The 24,172-nt window shown below is 47.4% G+C and overlaps 1 protein-coding gene across 2 annotated transcripts; it reads right to left on the reverse strand.

Moving 5' to 3' along the window:
* Positions 1-23,955, reverse strand: LOC142584948 (uncharacterized). 2 transcript variants are annotated; one of them, XM_075695315.1, is made up of 7 exons: positions 23,754-23,955; positions 9,714-9,791; positions 7,432-7,854; positions 4,871-5,167; positions 3,925-4,235; positions 2,628-2,855; positions 1-274 (listed from the first exon to the last, which is right to left on the reverse strand). In XM_075695315.1, exons 1-7 carry the CDS (start codon positions 23,766-23,768, stop codon positions 154-156), a joined length of 1,473 nt encoding a protein of 490 aa, XP_075551430.1. In that variant the 5' UTR covers positions 23,769-23,955; the 3' UTR covers positions 1-153. The 2 variants fall into 2 exon arrangements, with proteins under 2 accessions (XP_075551430.1, XP_075551429.1); XM_075695314.1 differs by having other exon boundaries at positions 7,432-7,896; positions 23,754-23,954.
* Between the last annotated feature and the right edge of the window lie 217 nt (positions 23,956-24,172).

The following is a 24,172-nucleotide window of genomic DNA, read 5'->3' on the forward strand; positions in this document are numbered from 1 at the left end:
TAGAAGCGTTTTCTTTAATTGGCGTTTTCTTTTGTTGGCTTTTATTGAGTTGAAATAGGGAAGAAGGGTAGAGTAGGTGTAGCTGCCTGGTTCGCGAGAGATCCTGCCTTGCCGAGTCGCCAGTCGGGGGCCACTGCGGGAGTTCGAGGGCGCTCAACCGTAGCTGGGCCTCTTGAAGTCGTACGTGTCGTCGTCGTCGTCTTGCAGGTCGTTCTTGGCGTAGCCTCCCTGGGATCGCGACGGGTAGACCGGCTCGGGCGCAGACTCAGCAGGCCTGCACGTGCCAGGTGGTTACAGTTTAGCGGATACGTCGTAGCGCTAGCTTGAAGCGGGGTTAAAGAAACGAGCCGAATGAACGTTGCCTGCGTGGTAGAGCATTCACTGGATGCGCAGATAAGGGTCCAGTTTAACCGAGAGCTTGCGTGCTGGGTCTTTGCGCACCCACACCATTAGATATTTGGCTTGCCCGCAAATGTAGTAGCGTTTTCGGAATACCAGGTTACCGGATCGACATAATCGTTAATGTGGCAGTCCTGTTATATATAGTTTCCCGTCAACGAAAACACTCAAGCGCCACCAAAATTATTCGAACGCAGTCTAGCTGTACAAAGCGTTCTGATATGTAACCCGCTAATGCGCAAATGGTTAGAAGTTTACAAACGAGTTCAAACTTTTTAGTGCTATATATATATATATATATATAATTTCATGGTATTTTCGCGTATTTGGGTCGTTTATGGGCAGGTACAGTTCTATTGAATTTGAAATCAGTGTAATCATAATTTATTTTGTAGACCAGCCCTGAACAAAGAGTAATAATTCGTGACGTTATGAAGAGTCGAGCGGGAATGTGATCGTGGCGATGCTATCCATCCAGCTTTTTTCCTTCCCTGTGAGAGTTAGTGTTCTGTGCCTAGTCAAATCATCTGTCTTGACCTACATTAATTCTCTATATTGTTTCACAAAGAATAGAGACGAGGACGCACGATACCTATGCACGTTGTGCTCAGTTATCAGTTTAATTAGCAAAAAAAGTTAATCTTAGGTTTTTTTTTTATTTTTTGTGAACTCAAGGCACCATGCGCCGATATTTCTGGCGAAGCTTTACCAGCTAGAGGCCACAATTCTGCGTTATTTCTGCGTCAAGCCCGTAAGGTGTCAAGCCCGTAAGATGTACCCCTCAAGCACGGACTCACCGGGCGTCCTTAAAACGGCGTTCTCTCGCTTGTTCTCGCAATACCTAGTTAAGCAAAATGCACCGAGACATCGCCCAGCTACAGTAAATCATAATATACGTTACGAAGTGACTATTCATCGCTTAACCATGGCTCATCAGATTCCCCACAGAAAGCACGTCCTGACTCTTGAAGCGTCGGGCGAAGCCTCGAGGCCTCGAACGGACACCCGGAGTTCGATATAATCAATGCCCCGTTGGCTAAATGAGGGGATAATTTCACATGGGCGTCGCCCAGGACGTTTCACGTGCTCGATATAAAGGGCAGTTATTTTTACTTTGGTTCAATATATTCGCGTTCGACTGTGCTCTAAGCAGGCCAGTGGCTAATGTTGAACAGATCTTGAAGCGTACCGGAACACTGACAACCTACATACCCTCTGTTCTCAATAAAAATTTTCAATTATGAGCGAAGCGCATAGGCTGTCTGCTTTTCTGTAGAATTTTGTCTATCCTTCAGCGTCCTTTAATATTCATTCAATATAAACTTTAACCAACTATAGCATGACTCGCCACCCTCATAATCACAAGAAATCGTCGGTGGCAATGCGCGAGTAGATTTGAAACTTTTTTTGTTGTCTTGTTTGATTGGAAAACGCGCCTGGGCGACAAATCTGTGTACAACTTGGATGTGAGAGCACAGATTTCACTGCATGAGCACACTTGCGGTTAAGCTAAAGATAGCTTAACCAGAAGTCTTCCAATTAACAGCGCTGTGCATTGGTAGTTTCTATGGCTCTCGAAGTAGTGCGACCGGGAATATTTCGAGAAGACGACGAATGGACAAGTTTGTATTATCACATGTATGTGACCGACCCACTTAAGGTGCTTCTAATTTCGTCTTTAGCGAGCGTTTATTCAGCAGTAATTGAAACAGTTGAAAGTGCTGCGTGTGATGTATGCGGCTGCAAAGAGACCGCAGACAATATGCTGTGTCACTATTTCCGGTTTGACATGCAAAGGAAATCAGCGTCCAATGGATTGCGGCGACCAGACGATCGTCCACTGACCGTAGCTGCAGACACTACCGGAACACCGTCCACGCCGCTCATCGGCCCAGAAGGCAGCGAAGGAACTTTGTGCTTTACGAAGACAAGCGGCGTGGGTGAGCTTGGGCGAAGTTGATGTGCAAGCGTCTGCAGCACTCATTAACTGCCTTCTCTCTCTTTCTTTATGTATATTTCCATGTTCCCCTTCTCCCAGAGTAGGATATCCAACCAACAGATTTCCTGGTTAACGTACTCGTTTTATCTCTTTCTTTTCACCCACTCATAAATTCGCAAGGCCCAAGAGCGAGTGCTGCTAAACGCGTTCAGGGGCATGGCGTGTCCGTTGTTTCGGCCAAATCAACTATTAGTGCTGATACAGAGAGCGACGAATCGCCCATATATACCTGTAGTAGTGCGGTCCCGAGGGCGGCGTCGACGGCTGCGCGTGCCGGTAGTAAGGACCGGGCCGGCTGACCACTTCGTCCTGCCACGGGTAGGGGCCTCCGGGACTGCGGGAGATGCTCATCTTGTACGAGACGCCGATCGGAACGTCCCCCTTGGGACGCCACGGCTGCGGCGGCTCGTTATACGTGCGGTACGTCTTGTACGACGACTGAGTCCACGGCTCGTACCTGCGAAGGGCAACCGCGTTTAATTGATTTCTTTTTTTTTTTCATGGATCTCGAGGTGACAGGGTTCAGGAAGCACTGCCGTAGGACATAAAGATGTCGTCGTCTCTGTTGTTCTAGGGCATGGTTTTTGCAACCAAATAATTTTCCTTTATGCTCTCCGATTGCACAGAGGGTACAAGCACCGCACAACGAGCATTGAGCAAACTCCGTTGACGGTAATGTATGTTGTATTATTAGAGATAAAAAGAAAATGAGAGAAAAACACTCGTCGGAAGAGATCGCGACGGAAGCTGGAATTCAGAACAGGACAACGAATACTGTTTCAGTTTCTTCTGAAATGTTGTTTAATTATTGTTTTTGGAAAATGATAACATTTAAAGCAATTATTTTTCAGAGCAATACAGTGTGATCGATAAATGCTTCCATTTGGTTGCGTAGTCGCCTTCAATATGTATATGTGCGCGAAATTAGTTTCATATTGTATACTTAACAGTTCAAAAGAAACGTTCTGCTCTCCGCATAAAGCAAGATTGAAAGTACTTACAATAGGAAAATCAACTCCCCCTTGTACATCGTGCCGCTGACGTTTCTGCTTACTCATTCATTACCACTTCATGTGCAATATGAAAAACTCCCACCACATAGCAAGGCGCAGATACTACCCACCGTCATGAATCCTTTGTTTTCTGACAGCATGCTGTTCTGGCGCCATCTAGCATGTACTCTGAAAATGACCGCTATTGCCACCGCGACTTCAGTGCAAACATTTGTCTATTACCGCCTTTCTCTTGGCCTTTCTTTTTCGCTTGATTATACATATGACACATAAGAGGCTTCAAATAAGACGACACGAACAAATGCAAAGAGGAAGTATATAATTAGCCATCGTAAATAAAACTTTGATTAATTACACATATCGAAGGCACAATAGATTGCGACAAGATGCTTCAACAACCGGTGCAAACTCTTACTTACTATCGCCATTAGGTAAACGACTAAAAGGGCAACCGATAAAAATCGGCTCTTTGATGACGACAGTGCGTCTGTTGCGGTATGCTTGGACAGATACCTTGGCGCGATGTAGGGTCCCCTCCTGACCGAGTAGCTGACGTCCTGCCGTGTGTTGACGTACGAAGGAGGCTCCGGCCGCGGCTCGATGCGCGCCGTCACCTTGGGTCCGCAGTAGCCCGAGCACGAGGAGCCGCGGTACACGGGTCTCGAAGGCACGTAGACCTCCTGCACGGACGCAGGCCTGGGCGGCGTCGGCGGCGTGTCGTAGTACGTCGGCCGCGAAGGGGGCAGCACTTCCTCGCGGGCCGGCTGGTACGACAGGCGGCGAGTCGGTGGTGGACGTCGGCGCGGAGGCTCCACCACCACGGGCTGCGAACACGTTGGGCGCCATCGTGAGAAAACGCGGGAGAGTGCGTGCAAGCGGGAATTCGATGTGCCAGAATCCCCACAAGGATCGCACGCAGACCAAAGTTATCGCGAACTTCGCGTGGCCATCGGGGACGTGTCTTTATGAATGTGCTGGTTCTCTCCAGAACAGCCAAGTTAGAGGAACATTCCAATGCGCTTTATGCCTACAGCGCGCATGACAGGACAAGACGATGTGGACGATAAAATGCGCTTCCGCTTCGCCTTGGCTTATCTTCTGCGTTGTTTCGGACAGTTGAACCATTTGGCTCGGCGACTCCTTGGAACGGAGGCCACCAGGAAAAGCCGAGCGATGGCCCCGCCACCTGCCGCGGAACAGTCCGTGCGTCCTGTTTGAGCGAGGCATGCACACTACTATGTACACTGCATGGAGGCGTTGCCTTCCACTCACCCATGCTTAGCAACCCCCATTTTGAAGTGCTTTTCTTTGTCTCTCCGCCTATCCCTCAGGGGGGTACGATGTACGTACCTACATAAGTAGCACTTTTTGGTTAACGGTGAATCTCGCGGTTCCCCAAGCAGATAAATTATACTCTGTGTCGCATATTCTGAGTAAACAGTATAAACAGGGCACGTACCTGGGACGGGACGTAGTAGGTCTTTGGTGGAGACGGCGGTGGAACGTAGTAGGTCTTGGCAGGTTGCGGGGGAGGTACGTAGTACGTCTTGGCTGGCTGCGGGGGATGTACGTAGTAGGTCTTTACCGGCTCTGGTGGAGGGACGTGGTAGCTGTTGATGGGCTTCTTGACTACCACCTTGCGCACGTAGGGTCGCACGGGGGGCTGCTCGACGTACGTCGGGGGCTCTGGGGGAACGTAGGTCACCCTGCGCGGCGGCGGCGTCACCACGACCTGCTGCACGGGAGGAGGGTACACCTGCGACGATGGGGGGAGGGGGAGAGGTTTCTGTGAGGCTGGCGTTAGAAATAACTTCCTTCTCCACTGTCCGTTAGTATATGCATACTATCGATATATTTAGCTTGTCCGTATACGTGTTACCAATTTACGAAGCACCGTGACATTGGAGACGAGACCAAGGCGTGACCTGCGCTGCTAGTGGCGCCATCTTGCGAGGTTGAGTGGAACTAGAGTGCATAAAACTATTGTTGTTCTTAATGGATACGTCGAACTGAGCTGATGCTGAAAAGGCGTCTGCAGCAACATACTCCTGATCGTAATGTGATTCTTTCACTGTCCACAGATGAGAACAGTATAAAACGCAGAAACTTTTCTAGCGATTTGTGGTTGAACAAAGCATTACAAGATGTCTTTACAAACGCTGCTGCCGCCGTCCATGCCTCATTTGTTGCGACGTTTTGTAAAGTGCAATGAGTTACCGGAAAAGCTGCTAGTGATTGCTGATGTATTCTGTGTAAAGAACTTCCCGGCATTGGTGGTTCAGGGGTTCCGGTGCACTGATGTTTAGTGCGAGGTCGCGGGTAAGATTTCCCGTCGAGACGGACGTATTTTGATTAGAACGGGTTTCAACATCTCTTGCGTGTCGACTCGTATGTTTCGGCGCACAGTAAAAGAAAACAAGAAAGCCTTGGCAGCCAGAATTGATCCAAAGTCTTGCACAACCATGTCTCTCGTAAGGAAAGCGTTCCTTTAGAATATTGAGCCCTATCAGTTTGTTGCCAGGACTTCTTGTGCATTTGCCGTGTTACGCGAAGTATTGAAACTCGCGCAGAAGATCTGCCACATCTCAAAGCTATATGCACGCACTTGTATCTTCGAGTAATGTTGAGTTACTCCAGGAGGAAGATTTGCTGGCACGCTCGCTTTACCAGTCTTCATTTTTTAATGCTGTTACTAGCTTATTCTCGCTGCTTATTGTGAGAGAGAATAATAGCTCTTTAAACGAAGTATTCGAGGCCATCTCTCAACGCGTTGCTTATTCCAATCTCCAACTTCACCATGCTGATCAGAATCGCGGAGAACTTGCTGAAATGGAAATAAATTTCTCGCGAGACGTCCACTGCAACAGACGGTAATTCGCCGCCCTCGCAGCTTCTGCTGTTAAAGGTTGCTCAAAGGCTCTTCGTTGTTGCAATGTGGCCCCGCAGGCCTAGGCGCAAGGGAAGCGCGAAATGTACCGCGGAGGTCGCCCTACGTAGCTCGGCTCAGCCCGCACGATGTTATTTGTATTGAAAATATTATTGGTGCAACGAGCGCGGTCAGATCGAGGAATCCCGATCACCAGTGGATACTTAAAATTCTGATGAAGAACCACGCAAAACGTCGCAAGAAGGCCTCCCTAAGCATTTATACAGAAAATTTCAACTGATCTTAACACTCTTTAACTCTAAAACTAGAACTTCAAGTTTTTGAAACTGAAATCATGGTCACGGTACGGCTGAACGCAAAATGAGTTGATTTTGCGTTCCGGCCGTACTTGTACATTTCATCGTTGCTAATTACTCCTGCACTGCTAGTATCTCCTCACTGAAGCATTTCCATCTCTTCTGTTCTCTACCCCACATGTCTACCCCTCGCCTATCTCCATTGCCTCTTTCGCAGGATAAGAAATAATCACGAGCAACATCCACTGTATTTGTCGCACCTTCGAACATCTCTTTGAGTATCAGTAGTCATTTTCAATCAAGTTTCAAGCTACCATGCGAACTCATGCTATCGTTCCTTCTTCTCGATTTCTACCCAGATGGAAACATCCCCTCCTTGTCTGTATCATTCATGTATCACTTTTCTCTCCGTAACGCCAAAAATGCAATGAGAGTATTCTTCGAATAAGTAAGTAAGTAAATAAGTAAATAAATAAATAAATGAATTGTTACAATTTGGCGGTAAATGCGAGAGAAATGCGTTATCATTACGTTGCACCTCTTTGAGATCTTGGATCCATGATTTAAACCGCGTTCACCACATTGCAAAGTGTTGTTCAGGAGCTCACACGATACACGGCCTGCATGGAGGGGCGAAGTGCAAATGACGGTGGCCCGAAGCATATGTATGAGATACGTATGCATACAGACAGACTCCTACACACATACAAGCTCTCCTAAGCTCTCCCATACCCTCTCTACCTCTACTACGTGATTGGCTTCCCCCACTTTTTCCACTTTGACACTCCTAATGCTAACGCATCGACGAATAAATAGACTGTCGTCTGGATCTCTCACCTTGACAACCGGAGGAGGCACGATGACCTCCTGATGATGCACGGCCGGCGGTGGCACGTAGGCCGGCTTGCGCGCCGGAGGTGGTATGACGACGGGCGGAGACGTCACCAGGATCTGGGTCTGGGCCGGAGGTCCCGCCGGGGGCGGGGGGCTGCCGCAGACGCCCCTGATTGGTCCGCGCGGCACTCCCGCCGTGCCGGGCGCCGTGGAGCGGACGCTGACGTCGGCGGGGTCCTGGTTGTCGGTGCCCGGCTCGTTGGTGTCGACCCAGGCGCGGAACCCGTTCTCGTCGGCCACGTAGCAGACGACCCGCTGGGAGCCTTCGTCCGTGGCCAGCGTGTAGTGTCCCGAGACGCGGCCGTTGGCGTCGCGCGTCTCGTGGCGCGAGTGGCTGCCGTCGTGTCCGCCGGCGAAGTACGAGAACTGGTAGGGCATGGACGCCTTCTCGGTCAGGAACTGTCCGGGCTGGTGCGGCGCACGCAACGACGCAGGGGGGAGAGAGAGGGAAGAGACCACGCGCCTGGTGTCGTCTGCTCTTTCGCATTGCTACTCATCTTTCAGTAGTGGACGGTTAGGGATTATAGTGGGGAGGGGTTTGGGCGCTGGTTACAGGCGGCAGGGCGATCTAGTGCGGGTATCGCGGGGCAAGAGGGAGATGGGCAGTTAGTGGCACTTCTTGCTTGGTGCAGGGGTGAATTTTCCCGGTACGTCTAAGCGATACGTCTAATCGATTCCCACCGCCGTGTGAGCTTTCAGCCTATAGGTTGTCACGAGGCCTGCGCTAGAAGCCAGTGGCAAATTCTTTACGGAAGCACATCCGCCGTCAGATTACAACACATTCACATCGAACGGGATAAAGCTGCCCGGTACAATGTTCCTTATCGCATCTACGCTATGTGGTCGGGTTGGAACGGGGTATCTGGGTATAGCGCCGACGAGTGAGTGTGACCTTTCGTTGGTCACCGGATAGATAGCTTCGTGTTGCCATTTACTTAGGTATCGCAACCTTGACATTGTGCTTGGTTAGATAACACTGTTGAATTCCACAGCTGGCCGAATGAAATTCGTGCACTTCATTATCGGCTAATAGTGCTCCTTTCTCTCTCTCTCCCTTTTTACCTGTACTCTGTTGATTGCGACACTGTAGTCAGCGCTGCAGCAAGCGTAGTTTTCTAATCACAAATGCATTAGGAGGTTCTGAACCATGCTCCCTAAAGGGTTGCAGAAAATAGGGGCTCTTTCTCCTCACAATCTCTCTCTCTCTCTCTCTCTATATATATATATATATATATATATATATATGCATTAGCCTCTAAACTCGCTTGCTCACTAATTTATCCCCGATTAGGCAAATTTAGGTACATAATTATCAAGGTCTCACTACGTGCAGTCTAGAACAAGCAGCATGTCGTCATAACGCTTCCCATACGATCGCTACAGACAAAATTCGGGTGGATACAGATGGTCCCAAAGAAATACGAACATAATGGGGGCGAGTCTGCTACGCTGGTGTTAGAAAATATGTGCATATCCCTGAAGTTATGCTTTTCAAGTTATGTGTCACCTGTGAATGCCTGCGAGCGTCTGTGACCGGCACCCTTCTGCTACAGAAGCGGCTACGACGCTTGTCGCAGATCACTGCGTGCATATTTCGTTACGAACAGTACATGCGTTTATCGTGCAAATAAGCAAAGTACTGTGGGACAGCGCTTGCCCGCGTGGCCTTCTCCGCCTTTTTTGAGCTGTTCTTATACAAAATGAGGGTATATACAAACTCGCCCAACTTTTCACCCCATTCCAGTAGTCATATTCTCGCCTAAAAAATGATTTGAAGTTAAAATCACCGTCCAGGCATTTCTGCCGACGGTAAATACAGTGCCCTGCCAGAATCGCGATGTTGTTAGAGTGCAGAAGATGGTGGAAATGATGTTTTTCTTTTTTTTTTTGGTGAGGTATAGAATAAGCGTGGTAACAGGCTCTCGGAAGTGAGAGCGCAGGTGATGGGATTAACTCTGTAATTTACCTACTGCAATGCAGCGCAAACACAATGCCCCGTTGGCTATTCTGAAATTTCGATTTTTTTTTTAAAACTCGTGACTGAGAAAGATCTGCGACATAGTATGCAGGGGTACACTCCGAATGTCTCTCGCCTAATACGACATGACGAAAGTTAAGGCAATTGAACGTCCGCGCAAAGTGCAGCCTGTTTGTGAATGGGCGTCAGCGGGTGATGGGCGTGCGGGAATTGGCCTGGAAGCGTTGGAGTCAGTATATCCACTCACCGTGCTCTCATGGTTGCTCTGGCCAGCCGCCGGCTCCAGACCGCTTTGCAGCAGCAGGAAAGCGGCCACGAGGATCAGCTGCAATACAAACGAAAGTTCGTTGCAGCCTTAAAATGCTCGCGTCAATGTTTGGTGTCCTTCGCTGGCAATGCGCTGGCTTGCTTTGGCATACACGTGGCGTACGTATGCAGTTGTTTATCGGAAGAATTTGTCAGCGCGGACGTAATAATTTCGTTGCGGAAAGTGGAGGCGCCTAAATTGCGTTATAATCATACTCGTATATCTTTTATTTTTGTACGCGATAGCGGCTGGAAAAAGTTATCAGTGTAAGCCGAACGAGCACGACGCATACGTCGTAAGTGTGTGTATGCCTCCTATTTTGTATCTCGTGTCGTCGTAGAGTTTTCGTCTCGACCATCCCGTTTAGAAGAACAACGATATGAGAAATAAATGAGGATGAATGAATAAATGAGAATTCAGTGACGATTTTACGGCAAATGCGAGATAAATACGTTAGCATTACGTTAGCAGGAAGGGACCGGCTTCCTGCACTTCACACACATACACTGTTTATTGCGATAGCAAGTATGTGGACACTGCAAGCGCGTTTTTACCATCGCCATCGCCGTGGCGTCCCGCATAAAGCGCAAGGGCGATAACAGCGTCGCAGCGCGCCTTATATATGATACTGCACGAAGCGAAAGCGTGCTAGGCAATAAGTCGACGATCGCGGCTCAGTCTCGTGCGCGCAAGGGAGGAAAGTGGGGAGGAAGCCCGTCGTCTTCAGTCGCGCTTTAAGGAACCGGGTGGCCTGGTAAATTAGGGGGGGGGGGGGGGGCTTTGTACTTCGGCAGCAACTGAGTATGGCGCGGCCGCGCGGGATTTATCTAGAAAGCGATCTGCTTTGGGGGGGGGGGGGCAGAGTCTAGGTGCGTCGACGGATCGTAGCTTCGCGTGCGCTGTGTTCTCGGCGCTCCGCTTGCGTTCAAGCGATAGGCAGCACGAAGGTTTCGCTCGCTGCTGCTGACACGTTTCCTCACGCCAGCGTTTTCACAGCTAGTGTGGATCCGCAGTCATCGAGTGTGATGTGTTCATGATTGCTGTGCGCGCTGACACCACGCTTGCTAATTTAGTTAGTACGCGACTGTTTACAAGTTCATACGGCCGATAAAACGAATATGCTTGCTTATCATGACTGTCGACTAATTTGCTATCGCATTCGATACTTCGCCTTTCGGGTGAAACTGCGACTTTCTTTCCCTTTGACACTCCTGTGCAGTAGTGCAGTAGAAGTAGGTGGTTTTTAGGTCTTGGAATATCACAGTAGCGTGCGGTTGTTATCGATACTAGGAAGTGTGTCTGCGCACTGCGTCACGCCGATGCGCATTCAAACGCTCTCCTACGCGCACTTCAACGACTTACGTGGCAAACCGATGTGAACTCCGACATTCATTCTTTTTTACCACGATCACAGCTTTCCGGCTGTGAACGTGAAGTTTAATTTCTCGTTCGCCGTCGCGTAATCTTCAAATCGCTGTCCCTAGGCTTATTCTCAACCATGCAAAGAACGGCCGCTGGTGCAGCTTACATACTTTGTACAGGTAGGACACGTGCCTATGCATATCTCTTTCTATGAACCCAACTCAAGTAACACTATTCACGCCGTATAAAAAGAAGGCGTGAATGAATGGAAACCTTGAGCGTCGTTGCCCACGGGCAGCAGATACATTTGGTGTGTACTCGTGTCGCGTGGGGTCTCAGCGTCATCATTGTTGCGTCCTCTCCCGCAACGGCATTTTCGGTGGTCCCTCTATTCCGCCCTCGTGCTTCATTATGAGATGCGAGCTATTTAAAGCGCTCTCTCCTTTCTCCCGCTACCTGCACAATCTCGTCACGCTTTTCAAGGACGCACCAGCGGGCTCTAAAGGCGTCGCGATCGTGGCGCTGCGATAAAACGACGCAGCACGGCTCACGGCAACGCGGACGGCGGCCGCGGCGGCAAAGTGTGACCACCCCCGACTACGCTCGGAGTCGTGGGCGAGCTCGTGCTGTAGTGCCGTGCCGCTTCGCGTCCTCAGTGCGGGCGCTAGCGGGTGCGTACGCGCGCGTGTGTGTGGGGGTTCGTGAATCGTTAATCTGGGCCGGATGCGAGTGACGTCGTCGCTGGCGACGCTGCGGCGGCGGGACGCGTGAGTTGGCGAGAGTGGCGGAGAAAAAGTCGCGCGCGGATAAAAACGAGATGGATTGAAGTCGGCCGTGGTACCCGACTGGAGACAGCGCTCGTGGCAGCCGGTTATTTTTTTTTTCTCTCTCTCTCTCCTCTCTCTCTCTCTCATCTCTCTCTCTCTCTCTCTCTCTCTCTCTCTCTCGAGTGCAACCCTTTCGCCCACGGTTGTAGAGCGTGGGGTCCACACGCAAACGGCGACGCGCGCGAACGCGGCTTCTGTCGCGAATCGCTTCGAATACTCCTGGTTCGTAGAAATTTCTGATTGTATTCCTTTGCGTACAATATCATGCATGACTTCAACAACAACAACAACAACAATGAACCATGATAGTAATAATAATCTTTTAAGCAAGTCATAATGAGTCAGCTGTGTCTTAAGTATCGCCGGGCTGTGAATCTCTATGTCCAAATGCTCGTGTACAGCGAGACTGATATGTGTGGCCTGCTAATTATTAAGAAGGTAGATGATTAACCATCGGACGCTCCTGGCAAATGGCTGGACGCCCATGTTTAGCTAGCCTTTCGGAGTATTAAGTTCTCTTGTTTTCTTTTTGTATGTTATCTTTCGGCTTGTGAGGCTTTCTTCAATGTCCGAAAAAAAAAAGAGAAGAAAGAAACGTAGAAGCACCTTTGCGACACCGATGGTGTCAAGTGTTTCTAAGCACGCAATCGAATTTTTTTGAAGATACAACTTTCTCTTAAGACCAATGGTAAAAAAGAAAATTTTCAGAACTAATGCTCATAAGGTTGCTACATCTCTCTCTCTTCTCTTTGTTTCCCTCTCTTTCCTCAGCTTTCCCGCTCACCAAGTCGTTGAACAGGCCTCAACCTTAATGTTGGGCAGTTACGATGTAGTATAAAGCCAGGATTTGCTTCTTGTTTTATTGCTGTAGCAATTACATGGACACTCCTGGCGAATTTCCGCCGTCACCATGATGTTCTGTATATATTTATGTATAGTAAGTATGCTATACGTTTATCCATGCCATTTATACATATATATATATATATATATATATATATATATATATATATATATATATATATATATATATATATATATATATATGAATTTCCGCCGTCACCATGATGTTCTGTATATATTTATGTATAGTAAGTATGCTATACGTTTATCCATGCCATTTATACATATATATATATATATATATATATATATATATATATATATATATATATATATATATATATATATATATATATATATATATGAATTTCCGCCGTCACCATGATGTTCTGTATATATTTATGTATAGTAAGTATGCTATACGTTTATCCATGCCATTTATACATATATATATATATATATATATATATATATATATATATATATATATATATATATATTGCCGCATTTTTAAACCACCTAAGTTCCTCCAACAAGGTGTGGTCTTGTAAGTAAGCGGAAATATTCCTCAGAACGTTCGAGAATTGCAGCGCGCGGCAAGAGTCACGAGATATTTCGTTGACAGCGCAATACCTATTGGCGTAAATCGTCTCACACTATCAAAAAGTAAAACAAAACCAAAAAAGGACATAGTGCTCGCGCACAATCCGAAAGTGTTGTAATTTCCCTGGCTCCGCTCTTCATTGGCAGTGCAGTGGCACCTGTGGGACGTCATCACAGGCACTGCTCGACATGTTAAAAGAAAGGGTTTAAGCGTGCCGGGACTTTCGGCGCACCCGCGTATAATCGCACCTGCGTGCGTCCAGAACACCATCCGCGGAGTTCTTGCGCATTGTTAAACCTTGCTATCGTTGTCAGTAATTCGCCCTGCGGGCGAGACTGCCAGTTTTCATTTTTCTCCGCGACTAAAAAATATCCTTCTATTTCCCCAATCCTTAAAGGAGTACTGTCACGACATAACAACGTGCCTTTTTGTGTGCGCTTCTTACAATAGCTTATATTGAATGACCTCCAAAGTGGATCCAGTAAAACGTGGTGGGAGAAAAAAAAAGCAAACTAACGCTAATGAATTGCGCAAGGAAGGTGTTGTCGATCCCGGTAACGCGTTCACAAAATAACTGTTAAGTTTAAATTAATTAATAATTGCACTTCGAAGGAAACAAAATGCAGTTACGCCAAAGCAGTGAAGCATTAACGGCAAAAGCATGATTTAGCGTTGGGCTCCATCCATAGCAGTCAACGCTGTGGAAGCTACGCAAGAAGTTCGGCCAAGAAAAGTTATCACTCCGCGCGTTCCGTCCATGCTTCGCTGCGCGCCAACAGCGTTCGCTCGCGTGAGCACGCACGTTAAGCTCATCGCGAGGGGTCGCAAATAAAGAAACCCGGAAAGAACAAAAAATTAAATATAAGAATGATCTGAAACAACGCATTAGCAGCCGTATACCGAAGTTTCTTTCTTTCTAATGATTAAAACTTGCTTCATTCAGTACTGGGCCTATATAATAACAGTCGCACACAACTGCGGTCAAGAAACATCGAACTATATCCAAGTGCGAACGAAGCCACTGCCAGAAGTCTCTCTAGCCTCCACAGCGTTGACTGCTATGTATGGAACACAGCATAGGACGGGGCTCTGAACATACGCGGTAGGAATGTCTTGCCGCGATGCAGCACGCGACACGACTGCTGCTGCGCCGCAAACAGCTCCCCGGCCTCTGCCAGGCGTCTCACAACGCTGGCGAAATTGTTATACGTTTCCGGCGGTGTTGTACCTATCGATGGGGCGCGAGATGAGAACGCCGGGAAACCATGGAGGAATGAAAAAAGCTAGGAAGGGGCATCGCGCAACGCGATTGATGCCAGGCCTGTCGGCTGAACACGTGATCGCGCGTCAAAGTGCGCGGTTGGTTCTATCGTGTTCCCGCTCTCCAGGCAGAGCCACGGCAGGGCAGCTGAACAAGCGCGCACCGAATGAAAACTACTGGCGTAGCTCTGGGAACCAAACGTCTCAGCTAACCTCGGTTCTTGCTCCGTAATCTCGACGCAAGAGGCCACGTGTCGGGCCACCACTGAGCGAAAGGCTGGCTTCACGGAATGTTTGCTAGCCAAGGCTGGCTGCGTAACGCAATGCTCTCTCCTAACATTTTTCTTTCCTGCACGCGGGAAACCGCCGGTGTTAGTAAGCGCCAGCCACCAGTGAAATATTCGTTAACGTTAGCTTGACGTTTGCTGCCTATTCCGCTTAGATAGATAGATAGATAGATAGATAGATAGATAGATAGATAGATAGATAGATAGATAGATAGATAGATAGATAGATAGATAGATAGATAGATAGATAGATAGATAGATAGATAGATAGAAGTCATAAGGGAAAGGCTGAGCCCGGTGGGCAGTAATACAGTCAAGCGTTCAATGGTGAGTTAGTCAGCAATGCGTACACACAGCAGCTCAGCAGGAACGCTACAGTTGATAGTACGCATGCGCACTACGCTCGTGCCGGCAGCGGAAGGCATAACGCAGCTTTGCTGGCTCCGGCACCGAGGCGACTGAGCGCGTATTAGCGTTGACGGTGCGCTGACTTCGCTTCGTCGTTTTTGCAGACAAACGCACTCCGCGCCTCTGAAGGCCCTCTATACATAGAATTCGACGCACGAACCGTGCATGCGCCGTCGAGCGGTTTGCAGCACGACAGCGTCGGCGCCGACGGCGTATTTTGCGATTCGAGTGTCCGCACAATAAAATTCGGTACTTCAACGCAGAGCTCACCGTCGCCACACTCCGACCTTCGCCGCACGAAATCGGCTTCTAAGCTCCTCTTAACAGTCTTGCTGTAAGATCACGCGATAATGACGCTTTTTCACCAGCCTTCTCGCACGAACTGATATGATAGGCAGGTATAGTTTAGAATACAGGCTGGACAACAGATAAGAATTACGGTGGGAACTTGATTTTTCGTACTCTTGTTTCGTCATGACGAAACAAGAGTACAAAAACAAGGGCGCAAGAGATTTTCTTGTGTGCACACACAATAAAAAAATAAAAAAGAGTTGCGAGATGCTGGCGTAGGGGTAGTAAGACCATGAAACTGCCTGGATGTTGATGTAAGCAACAGTGCCCAACAGCGCGCAACAGGGTAAATGTGTGCGATATCTCTGCTTGAAACACAACCGATAACCGGCAGTTGATTCCGTTTGATAATCTTTTAGTTCGCCTGGAAGTCTGTGAACAAAAATTTAGGCTGTATATAATAATAATAATAATAATAATAATAATAATAATAATAATAATAATAATAATAATAATAATAATAATGATGATGATGATGATGATGATGATGATGATGATGTCGCCATCCTGCAGCTCTCCCCATATTTATTTCAAGAGACATCCGAGTGTGATAGCCATGGGCGTTTTGAGTTGCAGTTATGGCCCGTGCTGTTACTGCACTTCATCTCTTGTGTGTTTCTTTTCCTATTCCCCTTTTTTACTTTTCTATAGGAGGGGGGGGGGGTTGTTGTGTGCCACCGGGCGGAATTTGCCAGCCTACCTTCAAATATTTTGTATCCTTTGGCACATAATAATAACATTTGGAACTCCGAGGGTGTCATGCCCTGTAAAGGAAGGCGCGGTTACTTTCCAGATTTCTTTTTTCGTACAACGTTATTGCGCGTCTACCTACTCATGGACACTATCAGTTCTCCCTTTCTCTTTTCTTACCCGACAGAGGAGGCGATGCCTACCCGCTTGCCAAGATGGCGATCGCTCGTTAACGCGCGTTCCTTCTGCACGTGCAAACAAAATCTCCCGCAACACAAACAAGGTCACGCTTCCGACGTCGTTCTCAGGCAGCTTGGCGAAACAGGACTAAAGTAAAAGCACACACTAAGGCCAGGCGACTGACTTCAGAGTCGAGAGGCGGGAACGAAATAGCGAAAAGTCCGTAGCGGCCGCTTCCCACTTGAAGGCGCGTTTCGCTCGCTTTCCTTCCACCTAACCGGGCCACGACCGCCGGACGACCTTGGCAGCGGCCCCGTGGTGGGTGTCCAAATGGACGCTTCCACACGCTGCATTGGTCCTCTCTAAATAACTCCGGACACCCAGATGCAGCTATTCGTGACTGCCCAATGTGTATTACATCGCTGTTCTCGCCATGTAATCGACGGTTGCGTGGTGCTTGTCCCGATAACCGTGATGCTGGTGCTGCCGAATGCGAGAGCTCGACAAGGCAACGGAATAGCTGAGTTCAAGCATCGACGAATGGCCGGTGCGGTGCTTACCAAACAGAGCAAGGGAAGAAGGGGAAGGGATGCGCTTTAAGTCGTGCGTCTCGGTATTCGCAGAGTCGGCGATGCATGCTGCTGGAAACACCACCACCTCAGCTTGCTGCACCCGCATTCACAAAACGCTCTTACGCCGGAACTGTTCGTAAGAGCGAATTCCAGCTCGTTCCGACATTGGGCATACTATTGGCGATGTAGCCGGCCAGTGTCAGATATCATTTACGAGCGAAAAAAAAAATTGCGAACTTGGCCCCACTTTAGCAAACGGAAAGACCACCACTTGAACTGCCACCCTGATTGACGTGTGTATTTCGGGATTCTCGGTTATTGCACGCCCGATAACGGGAAGTAAAGGCTATTACAGCCGCACCATGGAAGTCGCTATATATATATATATATATATATATATATATATATATATATATATATATATATATATATATATATATATATATATACATGTGTGTGTGTGTGTGTGTGTGTGTGTGTGTGTGTGTGTGTGTGTGCCTGTGTGCCTGTGTGCCTGTGTGTCATCGGGCGAGGGCGAAAGGGCGCGCGGCGAGCGCCTCTCCTCTTCTCTTGCCACCTTACAGAAGAATCTTCAGCAATTCTAACTAGAAGAGGCCACAAAGAAGCACTATTAATTAGAAGCATTCGCCGAAGGACGTTACATTTTTCCATAAGGGGTCATTAAAAAAAAGCATATTTCCACTGTGCAACTTCGCATGCGACACATTAGACAGTGCGACGTGCCTAATTTCCACACCTCCTCGCTCTCCCCTCAATCCAACAACCGCCCATCTAATTTAAATAAATGTATTGTCGCTATCATCATACAATGTTAAAGGACTATTAAAAAATTTCATTCGCTAATGTGTGAAGCGCAGAAGTGTGGTATGAGTCGAGAATTGATACATAGAATTCAAAGGGGGCATTTTTATACGTATACACCGCTGCTTCAACGGACGTTGCCCGTTTGGGCAATAGGTACTGCACGCAAAAACACAATATTAAAACAAAAATAACGTGGCGATACATCGAGCACAAACTTTGCGTATGCGACTGAAATTTATTGAAAGCCATTACAAAATTTGGCACCCATTGACATTCTTTTTTTAAAGACGACCAGCTGGTAAAACCAACAGCCCACTGTTGAGCGTCGTTTTGGCAGCCCAATGACTTTTGGGGGAGGGGGGGGGGCGGAATATGGGCAGTGCGCGTGCATTTGGTTCCTGGCTCAAATGGCCGGGCCAGTTGACGCAAGAAGCACCGTCAGTGGGGCCCACTAACGCCCTACCCTTGGTTAAACCAGCCTGCTTTTGACAATATCAGCTGACTGTTACGTATGAACACCTGACTGAGCGCTCTCGCGATACGTGCGTCAATTTAGAGGGGAGAAAAAAACGGCAAATGGCGTGCAGGTGTCGGGGTCGAACCGGCAGCCGCCACCATGAGACAAAAAAGAACGGCTTCGTGGTTGTAATATCGACCAAGTGGTGACAATATTCGGCCCGTATCGGAACTGCGGCTGCAGCGGCTGGGAAGTCTTACTCGCGACCTCGTGCTTAGTAGCAGGACGCCGTGGCCGCAGAATTGCAACGGCGTGTAAATAAGAGAGAGGTACAGAGATAGAGAAAAGAAAAAAATAAACAAACAATAAGGGTAAGGGGAAGCTTTAGATTGCTAGGGGCCAACCCGAATCTCCTTATTGGTGATGGAATACACCAGAGTTCAACAACCGCGACGCCTATGTCCCAGGAACCCAGATGTGAAATTGCAGCATTTACTTGGTTTCACCCGTCGGGAAGAAACGTTACTGTGCCGCCTGCGAGTAGGAGTTTCTTTGACGAACGCTTACACATTCATAATTTGGAATGACCGGCGGTACCGACTGTAACATACGTGGCACAGAAGAAACGATAAAGAACATCTCCTGATTGACCGCACAACATACGAATATTGAGGGGATTGCCCTTCGGACAGCTTTGGGGCCCTTAGAGCACAGGCCTTTTACAGAAGATATGATAATGGGACCGTGTCCGCGCGCGTCTGCGATGTATAAAGCCACAAAAGCGCTGCTATGGTTCTTGAAAAGCGCCAGCCTTCACGACCGCTTGTGATCGACGTTGAACGCTCGACTGCGTGTGTACAGTGCAAAGTCTGAACTTCTCTCTTCATTCTAACATCTCGGTTTCCTTTTTTTTCTTTCCCCAGTGCAAGGTAGCCTACCGGGCCTTGTTAAGAGCCTGGTTTACCTCCCTGTCTTTCCCTCATGATTTCTGTCTCGCTCACTCTCTCTCAAATATATGTGAAGCGCGCGCATACGCTTCATCGGACAGCAGCTGAACGCATTTGGTAAAATTTGTTGCCGTTTAAGAAAGAAGGTTAAAATGTACCGACTAGTGGAAGAACGGTGTTATTAAATGTTTGCTTTGAATAAATTACCGAAAGTCGGTATACATAGTTAAAAAAATGTTAAACATGTCCAACTGTACATAACTCTGCACCAAACATGAAAATAGTAGTTCTGCACACTCTATAATTTAGGTCTATTCGGTGGGGAATTATGGGTTTAGAGTTCTCGCGAAAGTGGCAAGTAGTTCGTGTAAGTTTGAAAAGTCGTACTAAAAATATTGGTATAATTATGAGGGGAGTATAATTAACCACTTTTGTTCGCTTTATCTGCGCCGATAGACGCAGTTTACAGAATCGCGATATCGCCTTTTCTTATTCACTTTTTAAGAAATGTTTATGCTGAAATTGGAAATAGGTTCGCAGCAGTCGGTAGATCTTTTCTGTATATGCAACAAGCATCTTAAAAATTGGTCCATCGGACGCCAAACAAAGCAATTTTTCCGTTCCGATGTGAAGGATCCGATAAACTAGGGTCCACATTCGGAAAAGCATCTCACGCTATGTAGATTCATAAGAGAAAATTCCGAACAATATATATATATATCATGTATGTATGTATGTATGTATGTATGTATGTATGTATGTATGTATGTATGTATGTATGTATGTATGTATGTATGTATGTATGTATGTATGTATGTATGTATGTATGTATGTATGTATGTATGTATGTATGTATGTATGTATGTATGTATGTATGTATGTACAACATTAAAACTGCCCTGACGTTTAGAGAGTGTTCCACTCTCTAAACTGTTGGCATAAATAAACCTCGAAGTTTTCGTTTGCCACAACGCCTCCATTGCGCCCTCATTTTCTCAAATAACCACTTCACCATTGATCTACTTGCTTCTGATCTCTCTCTCTCTCTCTCTCTCTATATATATATATATATATATATATATATATATATATATATATATAATGTAGCGTAGTTTGCAGTGACTACGCCTCTGTCTTCACCCCCCCCCTCCCCCCAAGACGCTCAGGAAAATTTTGTGGTTCTTCGACTTCAACTGGAGGTTGAAACGCCTTCCAACATTTTTTATCTATTTAAAACTCTCTACCAACTTCCGGTAAACACTGTTAAACACTTGGTATACAATAAAAAGCAACTGTTTTCCTTCATATAAACTTATTAAGCTTAATATTTGTCTTTTTAAACTGTTGTTCATAGCAATTACTGCGTACTTTATGCTATAGGAGATTCCTAAAGACGTGCTCTCGGACCTACTTTTGCATAATCCTTTGCATGTTATTTTCTGTCCTGAACCTAATAAAATTGATAGCGATTCTGAATCACACGATCAATTATTTAGTCAATCAAGAGTTCCGAAAAAGTACTTCAAACACGATTGAAATGTTTTCGGAGGAAGTTCTGAACCAAAAGCAGATTTATATGCTCCATTTGGTTCCCGTTTTCTTTTTGCTGTTATACTGTGCGAGTCGCTGTGTTTCGTTTTACTTGTCGAGATTCGTGTTGAATACAAATATTTCCACATTGGTTCAGTGACTGAACGCACTGTGCATTATAATGGTATTTCACCGTATTGATTGTGTAATGTGTGTTGCGATCCTTGCCAGTGATTAACGGCGCATCGAAGCTGTTGCTCCCTGTGTGTGACTGAGCACTGCATAGATAAGTTGTTTAAGAATGCTTGTTACGGATAAATAGTGCCGCATGAATGTGTGAAACAACTTCCGCTGAGCGCGAAAGTGTAACATTTATGGTTAATACGCTGCACAGTTAAAAGCAAATGCACAAAAACTGGCCGCGTCGCACGCCGGAAGTGATAAGCGGCGCCCTAAAATGAGTTGCTGCCAATAAAAATTTCGAGAATAAAAAAAAGAACCTCAGAAAGAAACTGAGCACCAGGCAGGCAACGGAAAAGTAACACAAACGGACATGACAGTCGTAAAGCTAAGTGATAAAAACCGATGGTGTGGATTAGAACACCGGTATAGGGCATATTCTAGTGAGGATTTGAGAGGAAGTAATTGAATCGGTCAAGTCGTGTTATTCGCAGAAAAGATAATCTGGGATGTATTAGTGGCAGCAGGAAAGGTGCCAGGGGGAGAAAACGCACTCGAGAATGACAGAGGACAATCCGGTGCAGTTGTGAAATTGGGAGGCGTTGGCAGCTATTGGAGTCTGACGCGGCGAGGCAAGGGTTGTTGGAGAGCGATGGGAGAGGCCGTCCTGCAGTGAACGTGAAAAGAGGCTGACCATGCGGATGAATGGAAGCAGCACCATTACGACCCAAGCGTTTGAAGAAGAGACACGTTATGAGGGTCGCGCGCACGCTCAGATTTTCAAGGTACTTCCTTTTGATGTCGAGACAATTATTAGGAACATCTTTAATTTGGTATGCATTCTTACATTGTATGACCCATTATCCATATTGTTACACTAACTTTTTTTTGTCACCGATTCACTAAGTGAATTCGATGCGCTACCTGAAGATCAGGGTTTAAAAGAAGAACGCAACTGCACGAAAGGCAATCTCGTTTTGTGCTCTATATAGGTGTCCTTCTTGCCTCAACTACAAATTTCATCTACAAGCTCAGTGACCTACTACGGTCATAGCCAGTGAACCACTATACCACCGGAAAACGGGAAAAAGAAAGTATGCAGTTTCTTCCGAACGGCGAATCATTGACAGCGATAGCAAGATTTAGCGTTGTGCTGGAGCTCCTCAGACGGTGTTCTCAGAAGACGCGGGGACGACGTGCCTATGGCGACACGGCGCACGGGTCAACTTCTCCTGCGCAGCAGAGACAGCGCCCTGGCAGCTATCAGGCGTCTCACAATGCTGGCGCGATGAGGAGCGCCGACCGCCGCCGGCGCTGCAATAGTCCCACCTCGACGTTGCATGAGATAAGAAGGAAGAGAAGGATAGGACAGCAATGAGGAAGAGAAATCGTCAGCGTTTGCAGCTTGAAGCGTGTGCTGTCCGTTCTGTTGAGTAAGATCATCGGTGTTTGGGCGTCAAACGCTCATTACAGCAGTGGGCGGCACAACGCTGCCTTGGCTGTGTGGCAGAGTCGATTGGGCGGAGCACGAGGACTTCCTCGTTTTTTTGCAGCGTTAACACATTAAGTACCGTGCGTCTCTCGGGTCTCTGGAGACCTCCTCACACTCTGCGTGAGGACTGCGCGCGCGCGCGACGATATCGTGACAGCATGACGACAGCAAAGCCGACTGCGCTTGCGCACCTCGAGCATTCATGTGATTGCCATTGAAAAAAAAAAGAATGAAAAGAAAAGAAGAGGAAGAAGAAGAAGAAGAAGAAGAAGAAAGAAAGAAAGAAAGAAAGAAAGAAAGAAAGAAAGAAAGAAAGAAAGAAAGACAAGAAGGAACAACGAAACCAGTTCTAGATCTGCGGCGTTAGCTCGGGAGCTTCTGTCTAAACACGTGGGAAGGGAGGAATCGGAGAAACCACTGCACGTGCTATTCTAATCAGATTTGTTGCATTGAAAAAGATCAGGATCTAGTATGTGTATTAACTGAATATTCAATTTGATGCGATCAGTTCTTGAAAGAAAGTCTCGGAAATTGCACTATACTTGAAAAAGCTCAAGCATGGAAGTTTAAAGCTTGGTAAATCTGAAGTAAAAGGTGGTGTCCGCATTTTATAGGCGCGACTTATTATTACACCTAAAGTGGACAAAACTGATATATTGTATGCTGCTCTGAAATACACCGCTACTAATTTGTGAGTAGGACTTTTTCAAAACTCCCTTAAACATTATAACACTTTCTCGTACGTTGTAAATTGATATGTCAAATTTGACCTCTTTATAGGTGGTTAACAGATGCAGTTTACGGAACTGCGATTTATTCGAGTTACGGATTTGTAAACTTCGTGTTTCTATCCTTTTGGAAACTCATTGATTTTCGGCAGTATTTGCAAAAAAGACATCGAAGTCCTAAATTAACATTGTCTTTCCTAGAGAGTCCTGACCCCCTATTTCTTGGCAGCGCCTTATTCTTCACCGTCACAACAACGTGACAATACTCGGCATCACCATTTTATGTAAACGTTTCTGAGGTAACATCCAAAATTACTGGAGACGACGTGCATCGCAACGTGCAGCGGATGTCCCACGAGAATATTCTTCGAAGTGTATACATAGGACCGGCGTCGCAACACACTGTATAGTGCCGGCGTCGTGGAATCGGGACTCACCCTGTTCTCTCGCATGGTGCGGCCGTCGCTGCTCGTCGCCGTTCGCCGATCGAGCCCCGCGCGCCTTCTGAAATCCTGTGCGCGCCGATCGTGCGCGCTGCCGTGGACTCGAGTGAGGCAGTCGGAGGAGTGTCTCTTGTCCCCACGGCCGCCCCGACGCCTTTGGACACGCCAACACGCTCCTGAGTCGGCGTCGAGAGCGCGGGCGTCCCCCCCGCCGCGCACTCACGCTCCTTATACGAGAGTGGCCTTCGGTAGCAAAAGGTAGAGAGCGGGGAAGGGGGGGTCGGAAACCACCGAATCCTGCCTGCCTGTGCGAGTGCACCACCACCCTCGCTCGGCCGCAACTCCTGTCGTGTCATCGCGGTGACGACGATTTCTTCTGTCGGGAAGAACTCCCCCCCCCGCCCCCGCGTATT

This window comes from Dermacentor variabilis, chromosome 6 (genome assembly GCF_050947875.1).
Source record: "Dermacentor variabilis isolate Ectoservices chromosome 6, ASM5094787v1, whole genome shotgun sequence".
Lineage (NCBI taxonomy): Eukaryota > Metazoa > Arthropoda > Arachnida > Ixodida > Ixodidae > Dermacentor > Dermacentor variabilis.